The sequence below is a fragment of the Morchella sextelata genome (genome assembly GCF_020137385.1).
Source record: "Morchella sextelata strain SCLS chromosome Unknown scls_1, whole genome shotgun sequence".
NCBI lineage: Eukaryota > Fungi > Ascomycota > Pezizomycetes > Pezizales > Morchellaceae > Morchella > Morchella sextelata.
In genome coordinates, this window is record NW_025408616.1 from 1,220,694 (window position 1) to 1,245,237 (window position 24,544).

At 53.1% G+C, this 24,544-nt stretch overlaps 5 protein-coding genes across 5 annotated transcripts; 2 read left to right on the top strand and 3 right to left on the bottom strand.

Annotated features, from left to right (window-relative positions):
- Positions 1-2,207: 2,207 nt before the first annotated feature.
- H6S33_000305 (uncharacterized protein) lies at positions 2,208-5,023 on the top strand (the record flags this gene model as incomplete). Its single annotated transcript, XM_044831668.1, has 5 exons — positions 2,208-2,274; positions 2,331-3,267; positions 3,365-3,883; positions 3,948-4,166; positions 4,225-5,023. 5 exons carry the CDS (start codon positions 2,208-2,210, stop codon positions 5,021-5,023), a joined length of 2,541 nt encoding a protein of 846 aa, XP_044699864.1.
- Positions 5,024-7,036: 2,013 nt separating this feature from the next.
- H6S33_000306 (uncharacterized protein) lies at positions 7,037-9,220 on the top strand (the record flags this gene model as incomplete). Its single annotated transcript, XM_044831669.1, has 1 exon — positions 7,037-9,220. One exon carries the CDS (start codon positions 7,037-7,039, stop codon positions 9,218-9,220), a length of 2,184 nt encoding a protein of 727 aa, XP_044699865.1.
- A 4,510-nt stretch (positions 9,221-13,730) lies between these two features.
- On the bottom strand, positions 13,731-15,812 carry H6S33_000307 (uncharacterized protein; the record flags this gene model as incomplete). Its single annotated transcript, XM_044831670.1, has 2 exons — positions 13,731-15,655; positions 15,725-15,812. 2 exons carry the CDS (start codon positions 15,810-15,812, stop codon positions 13,731-13,733), a joined length of 2,013 nt encoding a protein of 670 aa, XP_044699866.1.
- Positions 15,813-16,140: 328 nt separating this feature from the next.
- On the bottom strand, positions 16,141-17,748 carry H6S33_000308 (uncharacterized protein; the record flags this gene model as incomplete). Its single annotated transcript, XM_044831671.1, has 4 exons — positions 16,141-16,365; positions 16,419-17,316; positions 17,419-17,545; positions 17,655-17,748. 4 exons carry the CDS (start codon positions 17,746-17,748, stop codon positions 16,141-16,143), a joined length of 1,344 nt encoding a protein of 447 aa, XP_044699867.1.
- Positions 17,749-19,986: 2,238 nt separating this feature from the next.
- On the bottom strand, positions 19,987-22,823 carry H6S33_000309 (uncharacterized protein; the record flags this gene model as incomplete). The annotated part of the gene is made up of 5 exons (XM_044831672.1): positions 19,987-20,451; positions 20,519-20,991; positions 21,047-21,292; positions 21,351-22,124; positions 22,184-22,823. The coding sequence occupies 5 exons, from the start codon at positions 22,821-22,823 to the stop codon at positions 19,987-19,989; spliced, it is 2,598 nt and encodes an 865-aa protein (XP_044699868.1).
- Between the last annotated feature and the right edge of the window lie 1,721 nt (positions 22,824-24,544).

Genomic DNA, 24,544 nt, shown 5'->3' on the forward strand with positions numbered 1-24,544 from the left:
TAGTGCGATCCCGTTCTCGGTCATTTCGTGTTGTCAGGAAGGAAGATAGGTAATTCTGATTCCCAACTGGGCGGACCCAGAGTTTCTGTTTTGGATTTTTTTTTTGTTTGTATGCGTATGTTATGTTATTAGAGGGTTGGGGTTCGGAAGTGACGCAGCCGTCCGAAGTGGGTTGGTAGGTGTATGTATGTCGAGGAAGAGGATCATGTAGGGTTGGGTTGTGGGTTGTGGGTTGTGGGTTATTTGGGTTGTGATATGTAGGGTTGGCCGAGTTGCCGGGTTGGCGCAGAAGAGACGCGTCAGCGAGCGCTGTGACCAAGCATAGGCTAAGAGCCTCCCTCCTCTTACTGCACGCAAGCAATTAAGCAGGCTGGCTTCTCTCTCTCAACGAAGGTGATGATGCGAGGTGAGAGGCGAGAGGGTGTATGGTATGTACGGGTACGTGATACCTATTTCTCTCGGTCTCGCTCTGCCTTATGGGGAGGAGGAGGGGCGGTGATGATGATGATGGTGGTGGAGGTAGTGATCGTGGGTGTGGGTGTGACAGGGTGCAGCCGTCATCTTGAAGGGACATACCTAACTGACGAGAAAAGTAGGCCAAGGGATGATGGGAAACACTCTCTCTACATTTACACTCGGGCCATATTAGCTATGAACTTGCTATGAAACTGGAGAGGGAGAGGTCGGGGTCTCTATGTAATTTCAACCTCTGCCTCTTTCTTTTTTCTACCAAAAGCAAAAGAACTAAGTTTGGCGACAACAACGTCTATCTGTCTGTCTGTCAGTCCAGTCCGTGTCCGTCTGTCAGATCTTGCGTCCTTTCTTGGCTGGCAGAGAAGGGCAAGAAAAGAAAGACAGAAAGAATCAAAGAAGCAGGGGTTCTTTCTCCATGATGGACGCGTGTTTCGACCGAGACAGGGCGCCTCCCTTTTCCTGTTTAAGGGTTTAAGACGATCTTGTCAACCTACCTTACTCTATTGCGTCCCTGCCCTGCCCTGCCCTGCCCTGCTCTGCTGCTCTCACGCCCTCTCCCTCCCCAGAGCGTGTGCCTGCCTGTGTCTTTCTTTCTTCAATAACCCACAACCTTGCACTGCTGCAATCCGATTTTCCGCAGCTGCACCTCGTCTTGATTCGCTCGTTCGTTTCGTTTTGTAAGGTTGAGAGAGAAGGCATAATAACCAACCTTTTTTTTTGTGATTACTGTACTTTCTTTCGCCGCCGCTCACTCTTTCTCTCTCTCTCTTGACCTCTTTTTTACATACACACTCCTTCCTCGTTCCTCTTTTTCCGCTCGTTCGTCTCTTCCTTCCCATTCACAGATATTTCCATTGTTCACCCCCCCCCTCTTCCCTCCCCCCCCACCACTGGATTCATCCCTCCCTCTATCCCCCACACCCCTCCCTCTTCCGTTCCCCGGGATTTTGTTTCGTTTTGGGAGAGAGAGATACTCGAACGAGATTTGGACGAGTGAGACGAAAGAGCTGACTTGTACCCATATTCATGTTCTTTAATTGATTGTTTTATTCTTTTTATTTATTTCTTGTTTGCTGTACTGGGGAAGAAAGGTTGTTAGTTTTATTACTACCACTACTGCTGCTGGTACTCTACAGTCAGCGTCCCTAATCAAGATTACCCCGGGTACATATCATCCAACGATTGTCATCCCCCACGGAGCAGAGACACAGAGAGAGAGGCTCCGTTGTTTGTTTCGTAACGACGTCGACGGTCTACAAAACGTATACAGACAGATATACAGCCATCCAACCCACCACCACCACCCACCCACTCACCACTCGCTCACTCGCTCACCCTCTCACCCACTCACTCGCTCACTCGCTCACTAGAGGGACCCCCTCCCTCTTCCTCTCATCATCATCACTTATCAATCGATCAATCAGTCGATCTTTACTTCGCCTTCCCGCCGCTCACTGCTGCTCGGCTACAAGCTGCCTGCGTCCGACTGCAAACCTTGCTAGTCCCGACTGGTCATACCTGCATCCAAAGGGTAATAATATTAACGCCGGTTTCTTCTTAACGCCCCACACACATCTATTCTATTATACCCACTACTGCCTACATTACCTATTTACCACCTACTATACCACGTACTTCTACCCACCTCTACCTATCTACAACCTACCATTCCTTTACCACTATTCAGGATTTGAATTAAAGGACAGACAGGAAGGACAGACATACAATAGAACATGCGCCTACCACCACGATTATGCTGGGCCCTCACGGGTCTCCAGCTCTTGGCCTCCACAGTCCTAGGTACCACCACCAACTCCCTCCAACCGCCCGCGGAAACTAATAATACCCCAATCTAGGCCATTCGCAACACCGAAATCCCGTAACCTACATCACCTACATCGACAACGCCGAGATCCAGACGCCCTCGCAGCGCATCCAGTCGCACAGCTCCTTCACACTAACCTTCCAGCTGCACGCCGGCGAGCAAGACGTCAAGTTCACCCTCGCCCCCAACCACGACATCCTCTCATCCAACGCCCAGGTCGAGTACCACAACGCCGACGGCACCGTCCGCCACACCGAACCCATCCTCGCGCGCGACTACAAGGTCTACAAGGGCGACTCGTGGCTCCGCGATGTTGACGGCTGGTACCACAGCGGCTGGGCGCGCATCATGGTCCGCCGCGACGGCGAGTCCCCGCTGTTTGAGGGCGCATTCACACTCGGCCACGACGCGCACCATATACAGCTCGCGGAGAGCTACCTGCAGACGCGGCATGCGCTGGATCCGGAGATTGAGGTGGAGGACGGGCGCGATGCGGCGGAGCGCATGGTGGTGTTTAGGGACTCGGATGTGCAGAGCGGGTTTCAGTTCCAGGGCTTGGCGGGCCGTGATGTGGAGGGGATTGTGGGCCGAGGGTATGGCGTGGGGGACGGGGAGCTGGATGTAATGTGTCCGTCGGATCGCCTGGGGTTTAATGTGCAGCCGGGAAACCCGATTAATAAGATGATTCTCGACCCAATTCCGAGGGCCGGATGGGGCGGGTTTGGGCTGGAGAGCATGTTTAGGGGCGGGCTGACGAAGCGGCAGAGCGTGGATGGCGGGGATGGATATTATGGTGGCTCGGGGAATTCTGCGGGGGTCAATCTGAGGACCACTATTGGAAGCACGGATGGGTGTCCTACGACTCGGCAGGTGGCACTGATCGGCGTCGCCACCGATTGTACTTACACAGCGGAGTTTTCGACCACCGAGCTGGCTAGGGCCAATATCATTTCGCAGATCAACTCGGCGTGAGTTTTTTTCTTTTTTCTTTTTTTAGTTATTTTTTATCTTCTTGGCGGGCAGGGTTTGGTTTTTGGGGGGTGTCAATGACTGACTTGCAGGTAGTTCGGATTTGTTCGAGAGGACGTTCAACATTACGCTTGGTCTCTCTACGCTCGTCATTACGGACGCAAACTGCCCGGGCACGGCGCCGTCGACAGCAGAATGGAATGTTCCCTGCTCCAACAACATCACAATCGAGGACCGACTGAACCTCTTCTCGGCCTGGCGCGGAACCCGCTCCGACTCGAATGCGCTGTGGACGCTTCTGACCACTTGCGAGACTGGAGCGTCTGTGGGTTTGGCTTGGCTTGGGCAGCTGTGTGTTATGGATGCGCAGACGCAGGACACATCGACCGTTAGTGGGGCCAATGTTATTGCAAGGACGTCGACCGAGTGGAAGGTTATTGCCCATGAGATTGGACATACTATGGGCGCGGTGCACGATTGTACCAGCACCACATGCGCAGCGAGTAGTACGGTATCGGCGTCGCAGTGCTGCCCGTTGAGTTCCACCACCTGCGATGCTGGTGGGAAATATCTGATGAATCCGTCAACGAGTGACCAGATTGAGCAGTTTAGTCCGTACGTATATATATATATATATGCATCATTTGAGGGCATTATGATTGCTTACAAGTCTTATTAGTTGCTCGGTGGGTAATATATGTTCGGCCTTCAAACGCCGTAGTGTCAACACGACCTGTCTGACGTCCAACAAAGACGTCCAGATCATCACCGAGAACGAGTGCGGTAATGGGATTGTTGAGGCTGGCGAGGACTGCGATTGTGGTGGTACTGACGGCTGCGGGAACAATTCCTGCTGTAACCCTACCACCTGCAAGTTTGTCGATACTGCTGTGTGCGAGTATGTTCCCCGCTCACCGGATATCTACATGGCGTGTTTTTGCTGACCACCCCCACAGTGACGCCAACGAAGACTGCTGCCGTGGATGCCAATTTGCCTCCGCGAACACCATCTGCCGCGCCAGTAACGGCCCTTGCGACCCCGCCGAGACATGCTCCGGAAACGCCTCCACCTGCCCCACCGACGTTATCGCCAACGACGGCACGGACTGTGGCACCAATCTCAGATGCGCCAGCGGCCAATGCACTTCTCGCGACCAGCAGTGCCAGACAATCATGGGCCAGTACTCCAACGCCAACGACACCTCATCCTGCGACAACACCAACTGCCAACTTACCTGCTCCTCGCCCGAATTCGGCGCCAACACCTGTTTCGGCATGCAGCAGAACTTCCTCGACGGCACGCCCTGCGCCGGCGACGGCACATGCAAGAACGGTGTATGCACGGGGGCCAGCGCACTCGGCGAGGTGCGCAGCTGGATCAACAGGAATAGGAACGTGGTTATCGGCGTTGGGAGTGCCATCGGTGCCGTCATTCTCTTGTCGCTGCTCAGCTGCTGCTACTCAAGGTGTAGAAGGAGGCCGCAGAAGAAGATACCGGCACAGGGAGGGTTCGTGCCCGCGCATGATCCGAGGTGGAGGCAGCAGCAGCCACAGCTGTATCCGATGCCACCGCCGCCAGTGGGTCGTAGACCAAGTAATAATAGGAGCCGCAGTAGCAATAGGAGTGGGGCTAGTAATAGAGGGTATCCCGGGGGGCCGCAGGGACCGCAGGGACAGCAGGGACAGCAGGGACAAGGGATCCCGCCGGTGCCGCCGCCGAGTTATACTCAGGGGCAGAGTGTGAGGTATGCATAGAGAGAGATAATGCAGTTGTGTTTTGTGCTCTCTGTACTCTTTTTTTTGCTTTTTTTGTTGTGTGTTTTAATGGGGGGCTGCGCGGATGCGCCTACTTGTCGGACTTTTTTAACTACTTTGCTATACTTGCTACCTTGGTTTCTCCTTGCTTTTTGTATATCGGATCGGGCTTGGCTTTTTGGGGGGGGTTCTTCGCTTTCCTATGTATCATCTATTTAGTCCCTCTTCATTTGGGCGGGAGTGGAGTAGGAGAATGGGTAGGGGAATGGGATACCATCTATTTTTTCGTTATCTTTATTATACTCGCGGCGGAGCGGAGGAGCGGAAGGGGGGCTTTCTTACTTTTTTTTTTTGCTTTCTTTTTTAGTATATATTTCTAGGGCTGAGAATCACTGGGTATCTTTTTTTTCTTTCTTTTTTCTTTTCTTTTTCTTTGTTTTTTTGTGGAAAGGACAAGGCAGGGAGGGAGCGGAGGGACTTTACGAATTTCCTTTTTGGGCTACTGGATGGGTGGACCTTTTTTCTTTTTTCTTTTTCGTTTTTTTTTTTTTTTTTTCCTTTTGCTGCTAGCTGCTAAAAGATGGATGGAGGATAGGATAGGAAGGGGAGGGCAGATATAAATACCACTGTACATGTATGTACCTGAGTAACTACTAGTATGTTAGGTTGGCGGGCCGGAATAGATTTGGGTGTGTGGTTTCTGGGACTTGTGTTTCGTGGTGTGCTTTTTGGTGATGTGCTTGTGCCGGTGATGGTGATGGTGTGTGATTGTGTGTGTGAGGGTGAGGGGGGGTGAGGATGGGGATAGGGAGGGTGATGGTGTGTGATTGTGTGTGCGAGGGTGAGAGGGGGTGAGGATGGGGATAGGGAGGGTGATGGGTGGAGAGGCAGAGGGGCAGAGGGGCAGAGGGGCAGAGGGCACGTCATAGTGGGTCCGCAGTACATAAGGGAACGGTATATAACCCCACTACACATGGCTCCCTCCCCCTGAGAGGTTCAGTGCAAATCCTATGACCAGACGACCAGACAAGAGACCACTCATCCCAAATGACACGGCCCCGCCAGCTAGACAGGCCATAACTACGGACGGGACCTAGCTAGGACCTAGCTTATAAGGCTGCACTACATGCCTACAGTCCGGCACATGAGCGGAGAGGGTGGTATAAGCCCTCCTCACCACCGCACATACTGGCCCAATGCCAAAAGCAGTGTGGTGGCCCCGTCTCAGATTATCTCGCCAGTAGTACCTTCAGAACCATCCAACCGACCGACCGGGTCTTGAGTCATGGATGGCTTTTAGGAAGGGCATTTGTAATCCCCATCCTATGTCACGGAGTTGGGTGGCGGTGGGTATCTGGCTAATTAACCCTTGGTTTAATTGTACCCAGAAACCGGTAGGATAAGGGAGATGTGAGATATTTGAGGGATTGGGGGCATGGGTGGGGGGGTTCGCCTAATATCTGAGGGTTTCTTGGTATTGATTGCTTTGACGGGGGTTATGGTCTCTCTACGAGTATACGATTACCTTGTATGCCCTCCGTGTTGTAAGTCAGTCTACAGTCAGTTGCTCCAGCGTAGGAATAAAAGCCCACGAATTACATGCCTGGCTAAGCAGGAGGCACCCACTGTGAGATCCCTAGCAGCCCTGAGGTGTCAGCTCTGCATCTCTAGAATCTTGGCTTGCTACCTGTGAGCTCGCTATTATCAGCGCACAACCATGCACTCATGATCAGCATCAATGATTCACCCCGAGTGACGCCCCATGACGCCCCATCACGCCGCATCACGCCGCATCACGCCGCATCACTCGCCCCACGCACGCTAGCGCCGGAACCTCCCAGCTTGGCAAAAACTTTTTGCTTCAATCTCACCCACCGCAACCCGCCCGCCCACCGCACGCCAACACACCACCACCACCACCACCACCACCACCACCACCACCACCATCTTCACCATCGCCATCCTCACCACTCCACCACAAACACAATCCACAGAAACAAACACCCCCCCAGCATGGCCGATATCTTCCGCCTCCTCTCGCGCGGCAGCACCCTCGCCAAAGGCGCCACGGGCGGCTCCCACATCACCACAGCCCGCAGCAAACCCACCACCACCACCACCGCACCCAAGAAGCGTTCCCGCGAGCAGGACGACCTGTCGGTGCCCAAGGAGCTCGACTTCTTCGGCGACGCCGCAAACACGAAGAAGAAGAAGCCCAAAGTCGCGGACGCAGACGGCGACCTGTCCATGGACGACACCGACGGGGGGGAGGATGATGAGGAGGCAGAAAAGGCCAAGGATGAGGCGGCAAAGAAAGAGAATGACGGACTAGAGGTAGTCGAGGAGGACGACGACGACGCCGTAAGGAAGCTGATGTGGGCGCACAAGCTCAAATACACGCTCCTCACCGACCCCGCCGCCAACGACGACGACGACGAAGACGAAGACGGCGCGAAGAAGCCCAAAAAGAAGAAGAAGAACAAGCACGCCCAGCTGCTGATCCCGCCGCTCACGTCGTTCGCGCAGCTGCGCTCGCGCGCGCACGGGTATGCGCTCTCGCGGCGCGTGTACGAGAACATCCTGGCGCAGGGGTACGCGGCGCCGACGGAGGTGCAGATGGGCGCGCTGCCTGTGCTGATGAAGGAGCAGCAGGCGTCGGGGGGGGCGGACCTGCTGACGTGTGCGCCGACGGGGTCGGGGAAGACGCTGGCGTATGTTGTGCCGCTGCTGGACTGGATCCTGTCGGCGCGGAAGGAGGGCGGTGGTGGTGGTGGTGGTGAGCGCGGGGTGCGCGCGGTGGTGCTGGCGCCGACGAAGGAGCTGGCGGCGCAGATTGTCAATGAGGTGCGGAAGCTGTCTGTGGGGACGGGCGTGCGCGTGTCGCTGATGCGCAAGGGGATGGCGGGGACGTCGGCGAAGGGCGAGGAGGCGGGCATCAGTGTGAAGAGCGACATCTTGGTGTCCACGCCGCTGCTGCTGCTGCATGCCATTGGGGCCGAGGAGAAGAAGGAGGAGGAGGAAGGGGGGGGGAAGAGGGGCGAGTTTGCGGGCGTCCGGAGGCTGGTGCTGGATGAGGCCGATGTGCTCCTGGATGAGCTGTTCCGCGACCAGACGCTGGGCATCTGGCGGGCGCTGAAGGAGGGCGCGGAGAAGGATGGCGGGCTGAGGACGAGCCTGTGGAGCGCCACCATCAGCAGTGGGACGGAGGAGATTGCGCGCAGCATGATGCTCCCCTCCTCCAGCGCCCCCCCCGCGGCCCCCACCACAACCCTCGACGAGCCCACCGCCGCCTCTCCAAAGCCCAAAAAGTCCAAAAAGTCCAAGAAGACCCCCGAAACCGCTCCTGAGCCACCAGCACCCGCGCCCGCGCCCGCTCCCACCGCGACAATCCTCCGCCTGATCGTCGGCGTGAAAGACACCTCCCTCCCCACCGTCAAGCAAACACTCCTCTACACCGCCACCGAGCCCGGCAAGCTCCTCGCCCTGCGCCAGCTCTTCACCACCCGCTTCGTGCCGCCCGCGCTCCTCTTCGTGCAGAGCATCCCGCGCGCGCAGGCGCTCTACAACGAGATCCAGTACGACCTGCCGACGCCGGGGCGCATCGCCGTGCTGCACGCCTCGCTCACCGACACGGCGCGCGAGGACGTCATGGGCCGCTTCCGCCGCGGCGACGTCTGGGTGCTCATCACGACGGACCTGCTTGCGCGCGGCGTCGACTTCAAGGGCGTGCGGCTGGTGGTCAACTACGACATCCCGACGACCGTGGTGGCGTATATACACCGCGTGGGGCGCACGGGGCGGGCGGGCAGGGAGGGCGGCGAGGCTGTCACGTATTATACGGAGGAGGACGTGCGCTATGTGAAGGGGATTGCGAACGTGATTGCGGTGTCGCAGGGGGAGCAGGGGAGGGGGGAGGGGAGGGTGGGGAGGTGGCTCTTGGATGCGCTGCCGAAGGTGGGGAGGAGGGAGAGGAGGGAGCTGAAGAGGAAGGGCGTCAAGGCGAGGGCGGGGACGGAGGCGAAGGGGGCTGCGAGGATCAGTACGAAGAGCGGGTATGAGAGGCAGAGGATGGACAGGAAGAGGGGCGCGGTGGAGGCGAGTAAGCGGAGGGCTGCTGCAGAGGCGGCGAAGGGGGGGGAGAGCGGCGGGGAGAGTGGGGGGGAGGAGGAGGAGGAGTTTATGGGCATTGAGGAGTAGTTGCCCCCCCCCTCTTTGCCCCCCTAGATTCTCTTCTTTTTTATTTTATTTTTCTGTTGCTTCCCTGTATATCCCTTTTTAGATGGTGGATAGTGTGGTGTTCTGCATGCTGTATATTAATCCAAAAGTTGCTTCTTCTTGTATTAATTGTTCAAAGTTTGTAAATCATTTTGCTCGTGAAGTAAAGTCTCCAAGCCTGCTGTAACCTCTGGCTAGGCCGGTCGTGCGTAAAATTCCCAATATCACATGTTGGAGGATGGCCTGCCATTCCAAAGTAGACCTAGGACCCTTTCGTTGGGCATCCAATACATCACGGGATGCGTGGTCCAGAGTCCGTGTATCGCATCTTAGAATACTCCAGTCTGCGCCTGATTGCGAGCTATCTATGATAGCAACGCAGAGACTTGGCCCCCCTATGGGAATTCTTCTGCAATCCGTTGGACATATGTAACCTACTAGAGTCCATAGTGCATCTCCAGTATATGTGCTTTCTGCGCTTGGTGATGGACTATCTGTGATATATAGCTGCGCAGAGACCAGACCTACCTATGGGCATGCATCTAATATGTACTACGATGCAGTCTTTTCGCCAGCGCACCCCACCAAAAAATCAATGATGCTGGATTAAAAAGGACATATAATTAAGTAATAAATCTAATTAAATAGCCACGCCGCAAAAATCAATGATACCCAATGATACTGACGGAACTCTGTATCTGCGGCGCACATAATAAAAATTTAAAAAGGCCTATATAATTAAATAATAAATCTAATTAAATAATCTAACACGAAGCAGTGGAGGAGGGTGAGAGCAGTTGGGGGAAGGGGAGGGGGGTAGAGGGCAGCGGTGGAGGGGGAGGTGGAGGAGCAGTGGGGGGGGGGGGGGTAGAGGAAGTGCGTGGAGGAGGTAGACCGCGGTAGAGGACGGAAGCATGCTACCGACTCACTACTAGCGCTCATGGCGTTTTAAGGGAATTCGAAAATTATCTACCATCAACCACTTCCCGTGGCCTAAAATACAAATTAGGCATCGTGAAGCCATCTTTTTTGGTACTATTTTTTGCGTTGGCAAGGTATTCTCTCCACGGATAGAAAAATGGAGGGAAGTATACAAGTATCTATCGAATAAACCCCTCCGAGGGAACAAACAGATTCCCCCCCGGCTCTATTCGACAGAATCTCAAAGATGGTCTATTCGGCAATAGAACGAGTTTTATCGCTTACTAGAACGCGCTTATTAAATATACTTTCAACAGTATAATCATCTCCACCCTACAATTCTTCGTCCTGAGGGCATCTCCTAGCCAAATGCACGCGAAGACAGGAGGCGAGTGATAGTCCATGATTTAAAAGAGTGACACCACAAAATGAAAAGTAAATATATACGTATATACATGGATATTAAGAAGTGAATAACATGTATGCATGTGTACTTCTCATCGGGTAAGCTCTGAACTCCCAATAACTATGCTCTCCGAGGCCTACACCCCAATTCCCTCCGATCCATCAAGAACAAGAATGCCCTCTATCTATATACACATTTATATCGTTAAACATTAACTGGAAGGAGCTCGCTAGCATTTAATATCAATTAGGTGCCGATATCTATTGCGCACCTAGCGGTCAAGAATGGGCGGGCGACATTCAGGCATAGTGTTGCGATCCAGCCTCAAGATCAGATATTAGAACTCCTCTCCCATCCACCAACCGCCACGTTAGATATGCTCTAAAGCAGCTGAAGTGTCGCCCAGAGGGGCCGAGGCCGATAGTTCGAACCTCCCAGACTTGGTGGGAAAACATACACTGTGTGACTGGGTAAAAGGAGCAGAGCGGGATGCCTCTCCTTTTTTGCTGTTTTGGACATGGAATTTCCTTTTTTTTTTTTTTTTGCTCCGTTTTTGGGGGCTTTGAACGGCGCTCACGAACTCCTCGAGGGTCGTACTGACTCGTACATACATGTACTTGGTATTGTATGTACTACCCGCGCCAGACAGGCCCCAGAAAGGAAAGAAAAAAATAGTGCTGTATCTTTTGTGTTGAATCATATAGTATCACTCGCATTCGCGGTCGCTGGAGCATCACATCCTGCCGCAACAGCATCGCATCTCTGGCAATAACGTCCATTGCAAGAGGGTCAACCTGTAGCCTTTACCCCGAAGCCCACCCATTGACATATGGAATTAAAGGTCTAAAAAGACACAGTTTTTCGGTGCTCTGCAATAACAACACATGATGTAAAATTAAAACGACAGTCCGCTATGATCCAAAATAGAGATTCTACTCGAACCTTACGCTGAGAAAACAATAAAAAGAAAAAAGAAAAAAAGAACAGAAGGTTTTTTTTTTACAAAAGGTACTGACTGCAGCGTCTTATATGCGCTACTACCCCCCACCCCTGGTTTGAACCCAGGACCTTGTATTGTATAAGCTAGTGGTCTGCCCTAGCATGTTTGAGCCAGGCAGTCGAGCCGGCCATGTAGCGCATCTTGAGACGCACCAGTACACTCTGGGCTTGATGGTGAACTATCTATGATAGTAGCGCAAAGATTAGTCCTATGGGCCTCATTCCACAATCTGGTGGATTTCATACTATGTGTGATCTAGGGCCCATATAGCGCATCTTAAGATACTCCAGTACGCTCTGTGCCTGATAGTGAACTACATGTATCTATGATAGCGTCACAGAGACATGACTAAACCAGTCCTATGGGCCTTTCATTTCCTACAGGGGGGACTACCTCACCCCTGTATCTATAGGTGTGCCTCATCTATGGCGCGATAGGTCATGTCAGTAACGTCCAGTTAGCCCTTGTCCGCACCATGTTAGTAGTCCTTCTGGTACTGATGACAGTGTCTACATGTAGCTACTTGGATGTTGGGCTGTATGTTGTGTGCGTCGTGTCGTGTCAGTGCCGGGTGGTCGTTGTAGTGGCTGGCAGTGGTAGTAAGGTCACCGAGTGACACCCCATGAAGCACCATCTCGGTGGCTATTCTTCAATCCTCAAGCTAGCTTGGCAATAGGCAAAACGGTAGCAAAAAACCCAGTAAGGCATTCTACAGCTACATGTTCTTAGGCCGTTGGTGATCGAGGTCTCATTATCTTAGGTCTAGAGAGGGCTGTGGTACGGTGCTAAATGCTCGGATTCAGGAAAATTGAGAGTGATGATGAGTGGATTAAGTGGGTTGCCGCAGCTTAACTTATAGGTCTTGAAACTAGCACATATGCTTCATCGAGTCCGACCACGTAGCCGTTGAGACGTGTTTTAACACCTATTCTAAGCCCCCGTCGTCAATACACGAATGAATTATCAATCAATCAAGCAAGCAAGCAAGCAAGCAAGCCTCGCCGTCAACGACACCCCGAGATCTGATCTTGGCGCCCACTTTGGTTTGTGTTATCTAATCTTTTGATCTCACGGCCAGGCAAGATCATTGACCTCCCGCTCGAGGGGATTGACCAGTCTCTGGCAAGACCTACCTAAAATACAAACCCCCACCACACCAACAAGCCCAAACAAGCCCCAAGATCGACCCTACCAGTGCTACCACTGTCAGAAGCTAGGAGCCAACCCGCCATTTCCAACCCTTCTGAGCTATAGAATTTCACGACAGGAGGTGATTTACCAGCCCCACCATTGAAAGAGCCTGTACTTGATGCCCTCAGGAGTAGCACCCCTATACCGAGTGATAACCCATGAACCCCTCTAGCCCAGGTTCAGGTTCCGCCATGGTGTGGAGGACAATCCGCCAGGCGGAGGACATATATATATATGAAACACCTAGACTATGGTACAGGAGAATAACGCTACATAACCTATACATGTAGGGTTGGGAGGTCCGCCGGTTTCGGGGCAATGCTGGGCCGACTGGTATCGACACCACCGCCTACTGTGAAAGCGGATCGGGTCAGTGGCCGGCATCTGTGGGTTGAGAAAATAAATAGGGAAGAGAAGTCATTACTCTATATAATATATATGCTCAACAAGCGTCTACCAGAGTAGAATTGGGGGCATTCCCCTATTACAACCGATCGATGGATTCAAACACCTAATTATACTAAATAAGGGCGGAAAGAATAGGACCAACAACATTGTATATGAATCAGAGCTAGGCCGCTCATGAGACTTTTTTGGCTGACTCCCGAATAGGTAGTATCAATACAGGTATTTGCAAATCTTCAATCATAAAATACCAAAAAGCAAATTCATCAATAGCCCAAAAAGAAAAGACTCGAAACCTGGCCCAATGTTGCATACCCGGTATATCTGTATAATTATCAGATGTTCATGCCAGAGATTTTACAGCGGTTACATTCAATCTGACTGGATATGGGTAACGTTCATTCCAGAAAAGCAACTCACAGCAAAAATCAAAATCACAATCGCTTCACAAACCCAAAGAGCAAGTAAAATCCTAAAAACAATAACAGTCTATCCCGAGACCCGCAAACTTTTAATTATACCTATGGAGCTAGTATATACACTTCTACCCCCAGTACCCTACCCACCCATTACTTAAACTTGACACTCTTGACCAAGTTCTTCTTAATACCCGTCATCTCACCGCCATAGCTCCCCTGCAGCCCGCCCTTATACACCGCCTTCTTACTGCCCAACTTCTTCTTCGCCGCCTCATACTTCTTCCTCTTCTTGACCCTCGGATTCCTCACATCCTTCTTCCGATGCGGCGTCAGCCCCTTATTCTTCTCAATCACATACCCAACCGCCCTCTTCCCATCCGCCGCCACCTCCTCCACAACCCTCACCTCCCCACCGACCTTCTCCGCCTCATGCCACGCCTGCTTCTGCGCCTTCTTCTGCCTCGCCTTTCCCGCCAGCATATCATAATACTCATTATCGCTGCCCTCCTCCTGCTCGCGCATCTGCTTCGCAACACGCACATCCTCCTCGTCCGGCTCCCCATCGCTGAGGTCCGCGCCGTCGTTCCGGCGGCGCGCCGCCTCAGCGGCCAGCCGCAGCTCCTTCTCCTTCCTGCGCTCGCGGTGCGGCAGGTCCGTGTCGCCGCCGGCGGACTGGCCGGCGGCGTCGCGCTTGGCGGACTTGGACACGATCTGCGAGGTGTAGAAGCGGAGGTTGCGGCGGCGGGCGGCCTTCTGCTCGGCGTCGAGGGCGCCGAGGGTGCTGTCGTCGCCGAAGTCTGCTGTGTCGTGGGCCCCCGCTGTGGAGGTGGATGTCTCGGGGGTCTTTTTGGAGGCTTTCTTGGTTGTAGTTGTGGGGCGGAAGGATGTGGCGAGGGCGGTGAGGTCCGAGAGGTCGGAGATGGGGGCAGACTTCTTGGTCTTCTTGCTGCTGCCGGCTGTCTTTGCGGCGGGCGCAGAGTCAGAGTCCGAGTCGGAGTCGGTGAACGCGGGCGAGAGCTTCGCCCTCTTCCTCTTCGGCTCCTTCTTCTTCTTCTCCGCCTTCAGCGCCTTCTTCTCCGCCTTCAGCGCCTTCTTCTCCGCCGCACCCGCACCCGCACCCGCCACCGCCACCGCGCTCTTCCTCTTCCTCTCCCCGCCCTCGCTCCTAATCGCCTCCACCTCGAGATCCTTCACGGCCTCCCACATCTTCCGACACTTCACCAGCCCCTCCATCACGCCATGCTCCCTCAGCCTCGCCCCCTGCGTCTGCGCCGTCTCAGGACTACTCAGCACCGCAAAATACATACTCAGCACGCCCAGATACGCGCTCAGCGCGCGGAACTTCACCACCGCCACCGAGCTCCTCACCGTCTCGCCCACCGCCTCCGCCGCCGCCGCGCTCAGCCCCAGCGCCCCGTGCAGCGCCCGCAGCTCCACAAACTCCTCCGCGAGCAGCCGGAACTCCGGGTGCCGCGCCTCGAGCAGCTTGGTGCGCTCCTCCGCACTCAGGTCTTCCGGAACCGCCGTGGGCAGCTCCTCCGTCACGACGAGGCTCTGCCCGACGACGAGCTCCTTCTTGGGCTCCGGCGCCGCCCAGTCGGCCTCGTCGAAGCCGTAGTCAGCCTCCGTGAGTGCCGCGGCGTGCTTCGCCTGCAACCGTAGTGCCTCAGCGGCCTCAAGCGCGGCGTCTTGTTCCGTGGCGATAGTGTCGCCGCCATAGTAGTCCTTCTTTGACGTGCCCCAGCCCTCTGCGTCTTCGTCTTCGTTGTCTGTGGGGGCGGCGTCCGAGTCGTCTGTGTCTTCTTGTTGCTGCTGCTGCTTCTTGGATGATCCCTTGTTTTTACTCTTCGGAGCCCTCTCCTCTTCTTCTTCGTCCTCGGAGTTCTCAGAGCCCTCAGAGCCTTCAGATTCGCCCTCAGAGTCGTCCATGTAGTTATCCAGCGCCAGCACCTCCTCGTCGCTGACCTCGCCGTACTCGTCGACCCTGCGGCGGCCCACGTTCTCACCCTCGAGGAGGACCTTGTCGCGCGAGATGTGGAACTCGTCTTCCTCGTCTGGAATGTCCTCCCATGTATCTGTGGGTTACCAATTAGCATACAATCCTCTGCCTGTGAGCAAATTGGAATTGAAATTGGGCAACGTACTGAAGGCTGCGATCTTTGCGTCTTCGGGGTTAAGTTCGCGCGGGCCCGAGGGCCCCTTTGATGCGGTTGATCTGCGTTTTTTCGCCATTTTGTTGTGTGGATGTTTGGGATTTGAGATTGTGTGGGATGGAGAGAAAATGTTCGAGGTGAAAATAAATTAGCAAATGGGACGTCGTGCAGCTAGCGACCGGGATGTGGCCTTATCTTATCGCATGATGATCTGATTAGATCGCGAGGCTTCTGTGTTGCCGAGTGATCTGCTGTGAGCCTGCACAACACATAAACACAACACAATGCATCGCTCACACATCGCATCACATCACAGTCCACACCAAGGATCTATAGCAACAGTTTTTTGATTTCTAAATACAGGATACAAGCTAATAAAGCACATGCACAAGGACGAGATATCCCATCTAAGCAACAGTGGCCTCAATGCACTCGATGCCGTACTCCTCCTTGAGCTCCTTGATCAACGGGCCGTTGATCTTAGCGTTCATAGGCGCCAACACACCCCGCTCAGAGATGGTTCCGTTAAGAACCTGCTTGACGGCGACAGCGCAGGGGACACCGACAAGGCGGGCCATGGCGCTGTAGCCGTTGGGGTCACCGTACTCGATGAGGGTAGAAGTGCGAGTTTCCTACTCCTGTCAGCAAAGCAATTCAAAAAAGCATAAAGGTGGGGAATTCATACCTTCTTTCCATCAGCAAGCTCAATCAAAAACTTGTGCTGGAGCATAACCATGTCCCTCTCGCCCGGCCCATACTCCATCTTCTGCTCCAGCGTAGCACACAACGTATCCAGCGGGTTACCGCGGGGGATAGTCTTGTCCTCGCTGAACAGACCAAGCCACTTCATTCCGGCAATGATGCGGTTCTTCTCCTCGTTGTCGGCAAACTTAGTCTTGCTGCCAATGGCCCAGACAAGATCCTCCTCCTTCTCGGAGCTCGATCCCAAGATCTTGGCCACCGCCGTCTTCCACGGGATCGACTCCTTCAAGAAGTCGGCCGGCTCATCCGACAAGAACCCGATATCCACCAACGTGCGCACAAACTCGGGGAAGCCTGCATAGCGGAGCGTACCACGGATGATGGTCTCCGCCTCTGGGATTCCATAGCGCTCCTTGTACGGCGACGAGTCACGGTTGGGGTACGCGACGAAGGCAAAGCCAGGGTAGATATGGTAGGGCTTGGCGGCCTCCATGAGCTTCTCGCCTGCAATCTCCTCGATCTTGCCGTCCTTGTAGTACTTTGCGCTGTTGCGGAGGGCGAGGAGCACACCGCGGGAGGACCACGAGAACTTGTATCCGAGCGGGTTGCCGGAGACCTCGGGGGCGGGTAGCCCACCGCAGTAGGAGAGGAAGGAGAGGATCTTGCCGCCGGCGTTGTGCACCTCGTCGATCATCTTGACGGCGTAGAGGTGGTCGATACCGGGGTCGAGGCCGATCTCGTTCATGACGGTGATACCGGCCTCCTTGGCGGCGGCGTCGAGCTCGGCCATGGCGGGGGAGACGTAGGAGGTTGTTACGACATGCTTCTTGTTCTTGATGGCCGAGTTGATGACCTGCACGTGGTGGGTGTATGGGATCAAGCTGGGGGGGGGGGGGGGTTGTGTGTTAGCTATGGGAGATACTTATAGAATTGAATTGGGAAGAATTGAGGAGAATTGAGGGGAGAGGTAAGTAAGTAAATACCTGATGACGAGATCGTGCTTAGCAACCTCAGCGTCAAGAGCACTGGTGTTTGAGACGTCGAGGGAGATTGGGAAAGCGTTCTCAACACCCTTGGCAAACTCCTGAGCCTTCTCGAGGGTCCTGCAAGCTACAATTGCACCACCAATGCGTCAGCAATCCGTCCAAGCAAGCCCAATTCCCACCAACACTAAACAAACCAAACAAACTCCCCATAAAGAAAGAGAAAAAAAACTCACCAACAGTAACCTGGATTCCAGCATTGGCCAAAATATCCAACGTCGGCTTCGCCACAAACCCGCTCCCCAGCAAAAGAACCTTTGATGCAGACATTTCCAAACAACTTTTTCTCGACTTTTTCTCGTAGAGTTCCGAGCAGCAGCAGCAGAGAGAGAAAAAAGATTGTATGTATGGTGGGGTCGAGATGAGGGGTCCAATAAGTGGCGCCCTCGATTAGTCCTCACTCTAGCCAGGGTGGCCAGGGTGGGTTGGGTGGAGGGGTGCTGCTCTACCCCTAGCCCAACCTAACCACCGCAACGCTAACACTTTTTTTCTCCCTCGCCGTGCCCTCCTCGGCCTGGTTCCGAATCCCTCTTAGAGTGTGCCGTAAGAGCCGCACACACTTCACAGGCAATCACTCGGCCCCTCGGGAGGTCTGTCTGTCTGTTCCATCGGGTTCCATGATCATCATCCATCCATCGCCAGTTGGGTACCTACCGTAGTGCACTTTCAGTCGTAGTCGTTATCGCATGCACCCTGCCCACATATACCTACATGCTAGCAGAGTAGCGAAACAGACTGCAATTTAAGCATGCGAATCATCCACCATACCAGATTCCAGCCGGGACTGGTAAGGTAAGTCATGCCAAGGGAGAGCAGAGTAGGTACTCTATGTAGATTTACATGTAGCTGTCGATTTCCCACCGATGGCCGGGGGGGCGGCGGGGAGAGTAGAGTATGTATTACTCTACTCTACCTCTACATGCGGCACATCGGGGGGATGGGTGGGGAGAATTAAAGCACTCTTGGTAGAGAGCACAAGAGGTGAGTAAGGTGAGAGTCTGAGTGAGTGTGCTCCAAAACGTGACTCGACAACACAACCGAGCCCGGTTTGCAACACAACTACCAGAACACAACACCAACGGTGGTACTCTACTCTACTCCAGAGCAGTAATGGGGGGTATTTTTACCACAGCGCATTGCAGCGGTGCGCACACGACGGGTTGCCCGCCCCAGCAGGAGCAGCAGAAGGGTATGTCCCGAAAACCCGAAAACGCACAGCAGGTGTGGGGGGGTGTCAAAGAGAAAAGGAGGGGGGGGGGGGGGGGGGGTTAGAGTAGTGAAGCAGCAGCAGAGAAGAGTGGCTATTTGCTGGAAGTAGAGTACCATGGATGGTACATATTTCCATGTAGCCCTACCGCCAGCCAGCCCGCCAGCACAAAATGTGAAACGAAACGAACATCGATAGCCAACGTGCGCCGATAAGATCACGGCTACCAATGGGCCCGGGGGCAGCCATGGTTATCATCGTACGTAGGGCTCTCTTTTCGCATAGCTACATATGCGTGCAGATCCTAGAGTACATATGGATGTGAGGATTTGTCGTGCTTTGAATTCACGGGCCGGCATGCTGCAAATAGAGTAGACTCAGGGTTCATCATCATGATCATCGTCATCATCATGGGTAACGTCTGGAGGGTACCTACTCTACTGGCAAACCAGTCATTTCTCGAGATGCACAGCGACCCAACATGGGAGAAGGCAAGTGCTGCCGTGCGTCCTGCTACTGCTACTCCCCCATCTCTGTAAGCTCAAGGTAGGTACATGTATGTACTCTATGTAGGTAGCAGAGCTGTGTTGGGTTGAGTAGAACCACACGCAGGTAGGTGGTACTTCTCTGTGTGACGTGACATTTATATGCGCCCATCAGAACCATAAAACCAAAACGATAAAAACTCCAACAATGTCTCTCTCTCTCTCTCTCTCATCTCGCACAAGAGTCCTCGCCCTCCATCATCGACATCATCATACAAAAGGCCGCCGACTGAGCCTATACCGCCACGACAACAACAGTACAATATAGTAAGAGGAGAGAGGAAAGAATAAAAAAAAAAAGAGAACCCCAATATCACACTCATCCATAGAAACTTCTGTTCGTTGCTGTTTTTCCCCATTTATGAATCCACTAAATTATCCATACATAAAAATGGTCCATCGATCTGAAAAAAAAAAAAAAAAAAAAAAAAAAAAAGTGTTACAAAAAAGAAAAAAAATGCACACATGCACGACAGAACCGGACAGAAAGAAATAAAAAAAAAAGAGCCCATAAAAGTAAAATTCGCCATAAGAAGAAGCTTCCCGCAGCCCCCTCTCAACCTGACCCGTCCCCCATCCCTACCCACCCACCCACCCATTCCCCCCATACCCGCCAGCCCTCAGCCCCCAGATTCAAGTAACCCAAAGAAGAAGCAACATGCAGATCAAATCACAATAGAAAAAAGAAAGAAATATATAAAGACACAAACTAGAGGATGAGTGGGAAAGAGGATTCCTAGCAAGGAAGATCAAATTTCATACAACATACCCGACCTTTGCGGCCGCGGTTGTCTGCGTGCCCACGCTGCCTCCGCAGGCCACCTCCGCCGCATTAGGATACACCTTGACAGGGACACTCGCATCAAAGCTCTCGACCAGCAGCCCTTGGCGGGCCTCAAACAGCTCGCCGCGATCATCTGCGTGGGTCAGCTCCAGAAGATCGTCGGCCACGGCCTCTTCCCCGCCGTTGGGGTTGAGTCGCGCAGAGAGCACTGGGGTGACGAACTCGAGGCGGAGCGTCCAGTTATTCGATACGCCGGATGTGCTAAACTCGGGGGTTGCGCTTGGGGGGATTGTGGGTGTGAAGACAACGCGCTTTGCGAAAAGGGTTGACTCAGAGTGTTGCGAGTGGATTTTGCGGGTAGCGCGGTGAATGCTAGATGGGGAGCGGAGGGCGATAGAAGGGGTCACGGTTTCGGAAGTCTCAAGAGATACGTTGATCTAGCGAGTTGTCAATACCAAGAGTAGCTTAAAGCACAAATTATAGCTAGATAGGTGATGGACTTACATGGTAACAGGGGATCTTGGCTTTCGAGAAATCGATAACAGCAGTTATGGTCTCTCCAAGCTTATAGGCTGGCCGTGCCAATGTCAGGCTAGCCACCTTTCTCCCATTCCTCGCAATCTCGAATTGTGTGGCATCCGTAGATCCTCCAGCACCCCGCAGAACCGCAAATTCAATTGCGTCTTTGGAGCTTATTGGCATCTCCTCCCACATTGACATTCGTTTTGACATCATGGGTACCGATGGTGATAATATACCGAGTGGGTTTTGGAAATTATTATAGTCCTGAGGCGCTAGTAGTCTATCAACATATGAGAGGAAGTCATCTAGTGAAGATTCTTGTTTGGCCGGTTTCTTGGGGGCGGATGGGTCCGGGGGTGTTAGAGCTTTTTGCTCCTCGACGCAAGATATAGTGGCTTCATCGCGGAGAAGAATAACGGGGGACATGAGGTCGTGAGTATGTAAATAGCCACCCGCTGTTATACATTAGATGGATATCATTATACTGGATCGAGATATATCAAGACTTACGTTCTACATGAGGAATCACCCGGAAAGGGATCTCAACGACTTTCGGTTGCTGAACTCCCTTCCCGGGCCGCTGTGTTCCAATCACCAGATTATAGGTCACTTTAATGGCCTTTCCCCGGTGGGAAGGTGGGATCCCCTTTGGCAGGGTAAAGCTGTACGTATATGTTCTACTTTCGCCCGCTGCCAACCGCAAATCGACAAAGAGGATAGATTGTGGTGTTGACAGTATGGGAATCGATTTTGAGCCTATTTTTGGTCAACATTTGCGTTCCCGCGATAATTAGTCGGGGAAGGGTCTATTCACTGGCTATTGTTTTCATCTCGGCGATGGAGCTCATATTATTGCCTCCTAGAAGCCCACCGAACCCGCCGCCAAAACTGCTCCATCCAAACCCACTCAAGAATCCACCATCACTCTTATTGGTTTCCAGCCCTATTACTCCACCTCCCATTTGCCCAACCACTCCCCGTCGTTTTACATCATCGAATATGCTGGTCTGTATTAGCGACCCATCCAACGTGAATGTCCCAGATACCTGTGCATAGCCCATCATCAGCGATTCCGATGATCGCGGGCCAATGGCCAATAAACTATGCCGCCTACTATGCGTCTGCTTAACGGTGCGCACCGCTGCCCGGGGGTCATATTCCGAGACTAGCGTCTCTGTCGTGCTATTCGACATTGAATAGAATTCCCCGCTTGATCGCGGTGTTTCACCGCCCACACTGTGCGCAGATATCACTCGGCTCTGTGCACGGTCAGGATCTGTGTCGTCCGTAGGGCTCCGGAGAGCGATATGTGAAACCTTCCGCACAGGTTGCGGCTGGCTTTCTGAGGTGGACTCATCCGATGACAAGCTTTCCGTAGTGATGAGGAGTGGGGTCGGGCCGGGTGGGAACTTGTAGGCCTTGTGTATTGATTTCGATTGCGAATGTGTAGGTTTGAAGCCGCCAGGTGTTTTAGGTGTTGTAGGTGTAATAGGTGTCCGGGGAGCAAAGGAAAAGGCGCCCGGCGTTTGTGCTTCTGCTATGGGAGTGCTAGACTGGGAGGGTCGGAATGGTGATTGAGGGGATATAGCTATAGAATTGTCAGCGACTTTCACGATAGCAGCGGAACCATGTTCGCGGGATGCATACCTGAGGTTGGGGTAAACCCATTCAGCATGGGTGATCTTCTAGGCAATGTGTGCAGCGAAGCAGATCTCCCATGACTCCTCGCCCTCCCCTGCGTATTTGGTGATCTCGAATCTTCGCGACCTCCGGTTTCCAGCCCCCCAGCCTCGGACCCTATCGAAACTATGGATATCGATCTCTTGTGCTTATGCCCAATCCCGCCATTGGTAGTCGAAGCAGACACCGGAGATGTAGGCGGAACCTTACCCGCGGGTACGCTCAGCGAAAGCGACGGTTTGTGCGCCGAAGTCGGCCGGCCGGTCCCTGCAGGAATCCTCGGACTCACGGCACCCGAGCGCGCCGTTGTTGCCGGAAGTTGTGATGTCCCAGCTCTGCTACTCGGACGTCCACCTACTACCGCTGCTCCTACTCCAGCTCCTCCTCCTCCAGGTGCTACCAAGCTTCCATTCGTTGCTGGGAGGCCATAGACGTTTCCTGTCGGCTTCTGTAGATGTAGCGGTGGAGCTGCTCCTCCTCCTCCTCCCCCTCGGCTAGATCCGGGCACTGACGAGACGTTCTTAAAGGTGATTTTGCACTCGAGCTTCTCCCCAGCAAAGACGGTTGACGTTTCGGGGAACGTGACAAAAACCCTAATGTCGCTCATGGTAAGGGTTATTATAGTATATAATATAAATCACACTGTTTTTTTTTTTTTTCTTGTTTAATTTCGTTATGTTTCTTTGGTACTGAATTTATTGGTCGGGAGAGGAAGTTTTATTATTCTGTAAGGAAATGAAGAAAATAGAGGGATGGGGATGGGATGGGGAAGGTCGTATTGCTGATCGTCACACTTTCGTTTGTAGATTGTAGATTGTAAGGTACCGTAACTGTTCTTTTCGTTCTTCGGGAGAGGTATGATGTAGGTTTGAATTAGTTACTGGCCAGCAGGTATCACAGCGCTTGTTGCTGGCCGCGGCATTGCTGGTCAGTCTGTGTGCTTTTCCTGTGCTGGATGTTGCTGGTTCGCAAGTGACGACAGACAGCGGGAACCTTAGACAGGACTGGGAGACTGGGGGGGGGGGGATGTATTCTAGAGAGGTGGGAGCGAGCGGGTGGCCGAGGGTTGTTGTGAGGGATTGGGGATTGTGATGGGGGGGCGTTGTTGAGCCTAAGGTATGGATTGGGTTTAGATTAGGAACAGGGAATAGCCTAACCTGCAACAGCAGACAGCCAGAGACGAGCTTTCTCTTCAGAGTCTCTCGCCAAGACGGCTTTGGAAGGGATGATTTGATGCCCTGCTGACGGGCAATGATCATCACACATTTCAATATCCGCCCTGGAGAAGGTACCTACATTACATACTCTAGAGTACGAGTCTAGAGTACCTACCTACATGTACACCCTCCATCGGCTTAGAACGGAGAATTTGCAGGGCTGGACGGGGATGAGATCTTTATGTAGGTCCATGCCTACATGGTACCTTAAGCCATTTCTCAACAAGATCGGCTTTTGAGGCTGAACTCTAAAGGGGATTCTCACTCAAGAAGTCTTTCTGCCCCCTCCCGGATCTCTCGCTAGAGGACATGTCATACTCGCATTGCCATGGTAAAATAAAGCAAAGGGGAGGAGAGGAAAGGACACTTCTCACGCTGATGGAGCTCGGAAACCCCCCGGCGCGCCGAAATCGACTGCACGATTCACAAGATCAGTTGGGCATGTGAGTTTGGACCAATCCATCGACCACGCATGAGCACAGGTTTGTATGTACCTACATGTAATCCACAGTATGCTGCTGCTTTACCCACTACGGACCACTCTCTCTCGGTGGGTACATGTAGGCTACATGTATAGATAATGTTTGGGGCCATGGTTCCATCCCTGCAACACCTTTTTTTTTTTACCGCGGTACACCTACTTCAGAGTACATACACAGAGTGCCAAACTATAGTAAATGCGATCGAACAACGTCCCACGTTTTGCTTGCTGGAAGCTAAAACCAAACACAGGCATCTGCAGCTGGGTTATCATGACGGAATTAGATCTTTCCTACCGTATGTGCGTGCCTGGCTGTAAGCTCGCCTCCTTCATCCCTGACATCTACCTACCGTACTGTATGTAGACGTCTGTCAATAATACAATCGATACTGTATGCACCGACTCCATGTGAGTCCCTGGGAATACCACAACAGTGCACCCCCAGCCCTCGCTCAAAGGAAGATCATAATGCCCCTTGATACCACCATCCCCCCAAGAAAGAAAAGGACATACCTCTCTCACTGCATCCAACCGTAAACACCCCAGAAGTGGCTTCATCATGCATATAATCCTTTTCATACTGAGAAAGAAAGAAAGAAAGGGAAGAAAAAGGTCTTTGTCCATCTACCA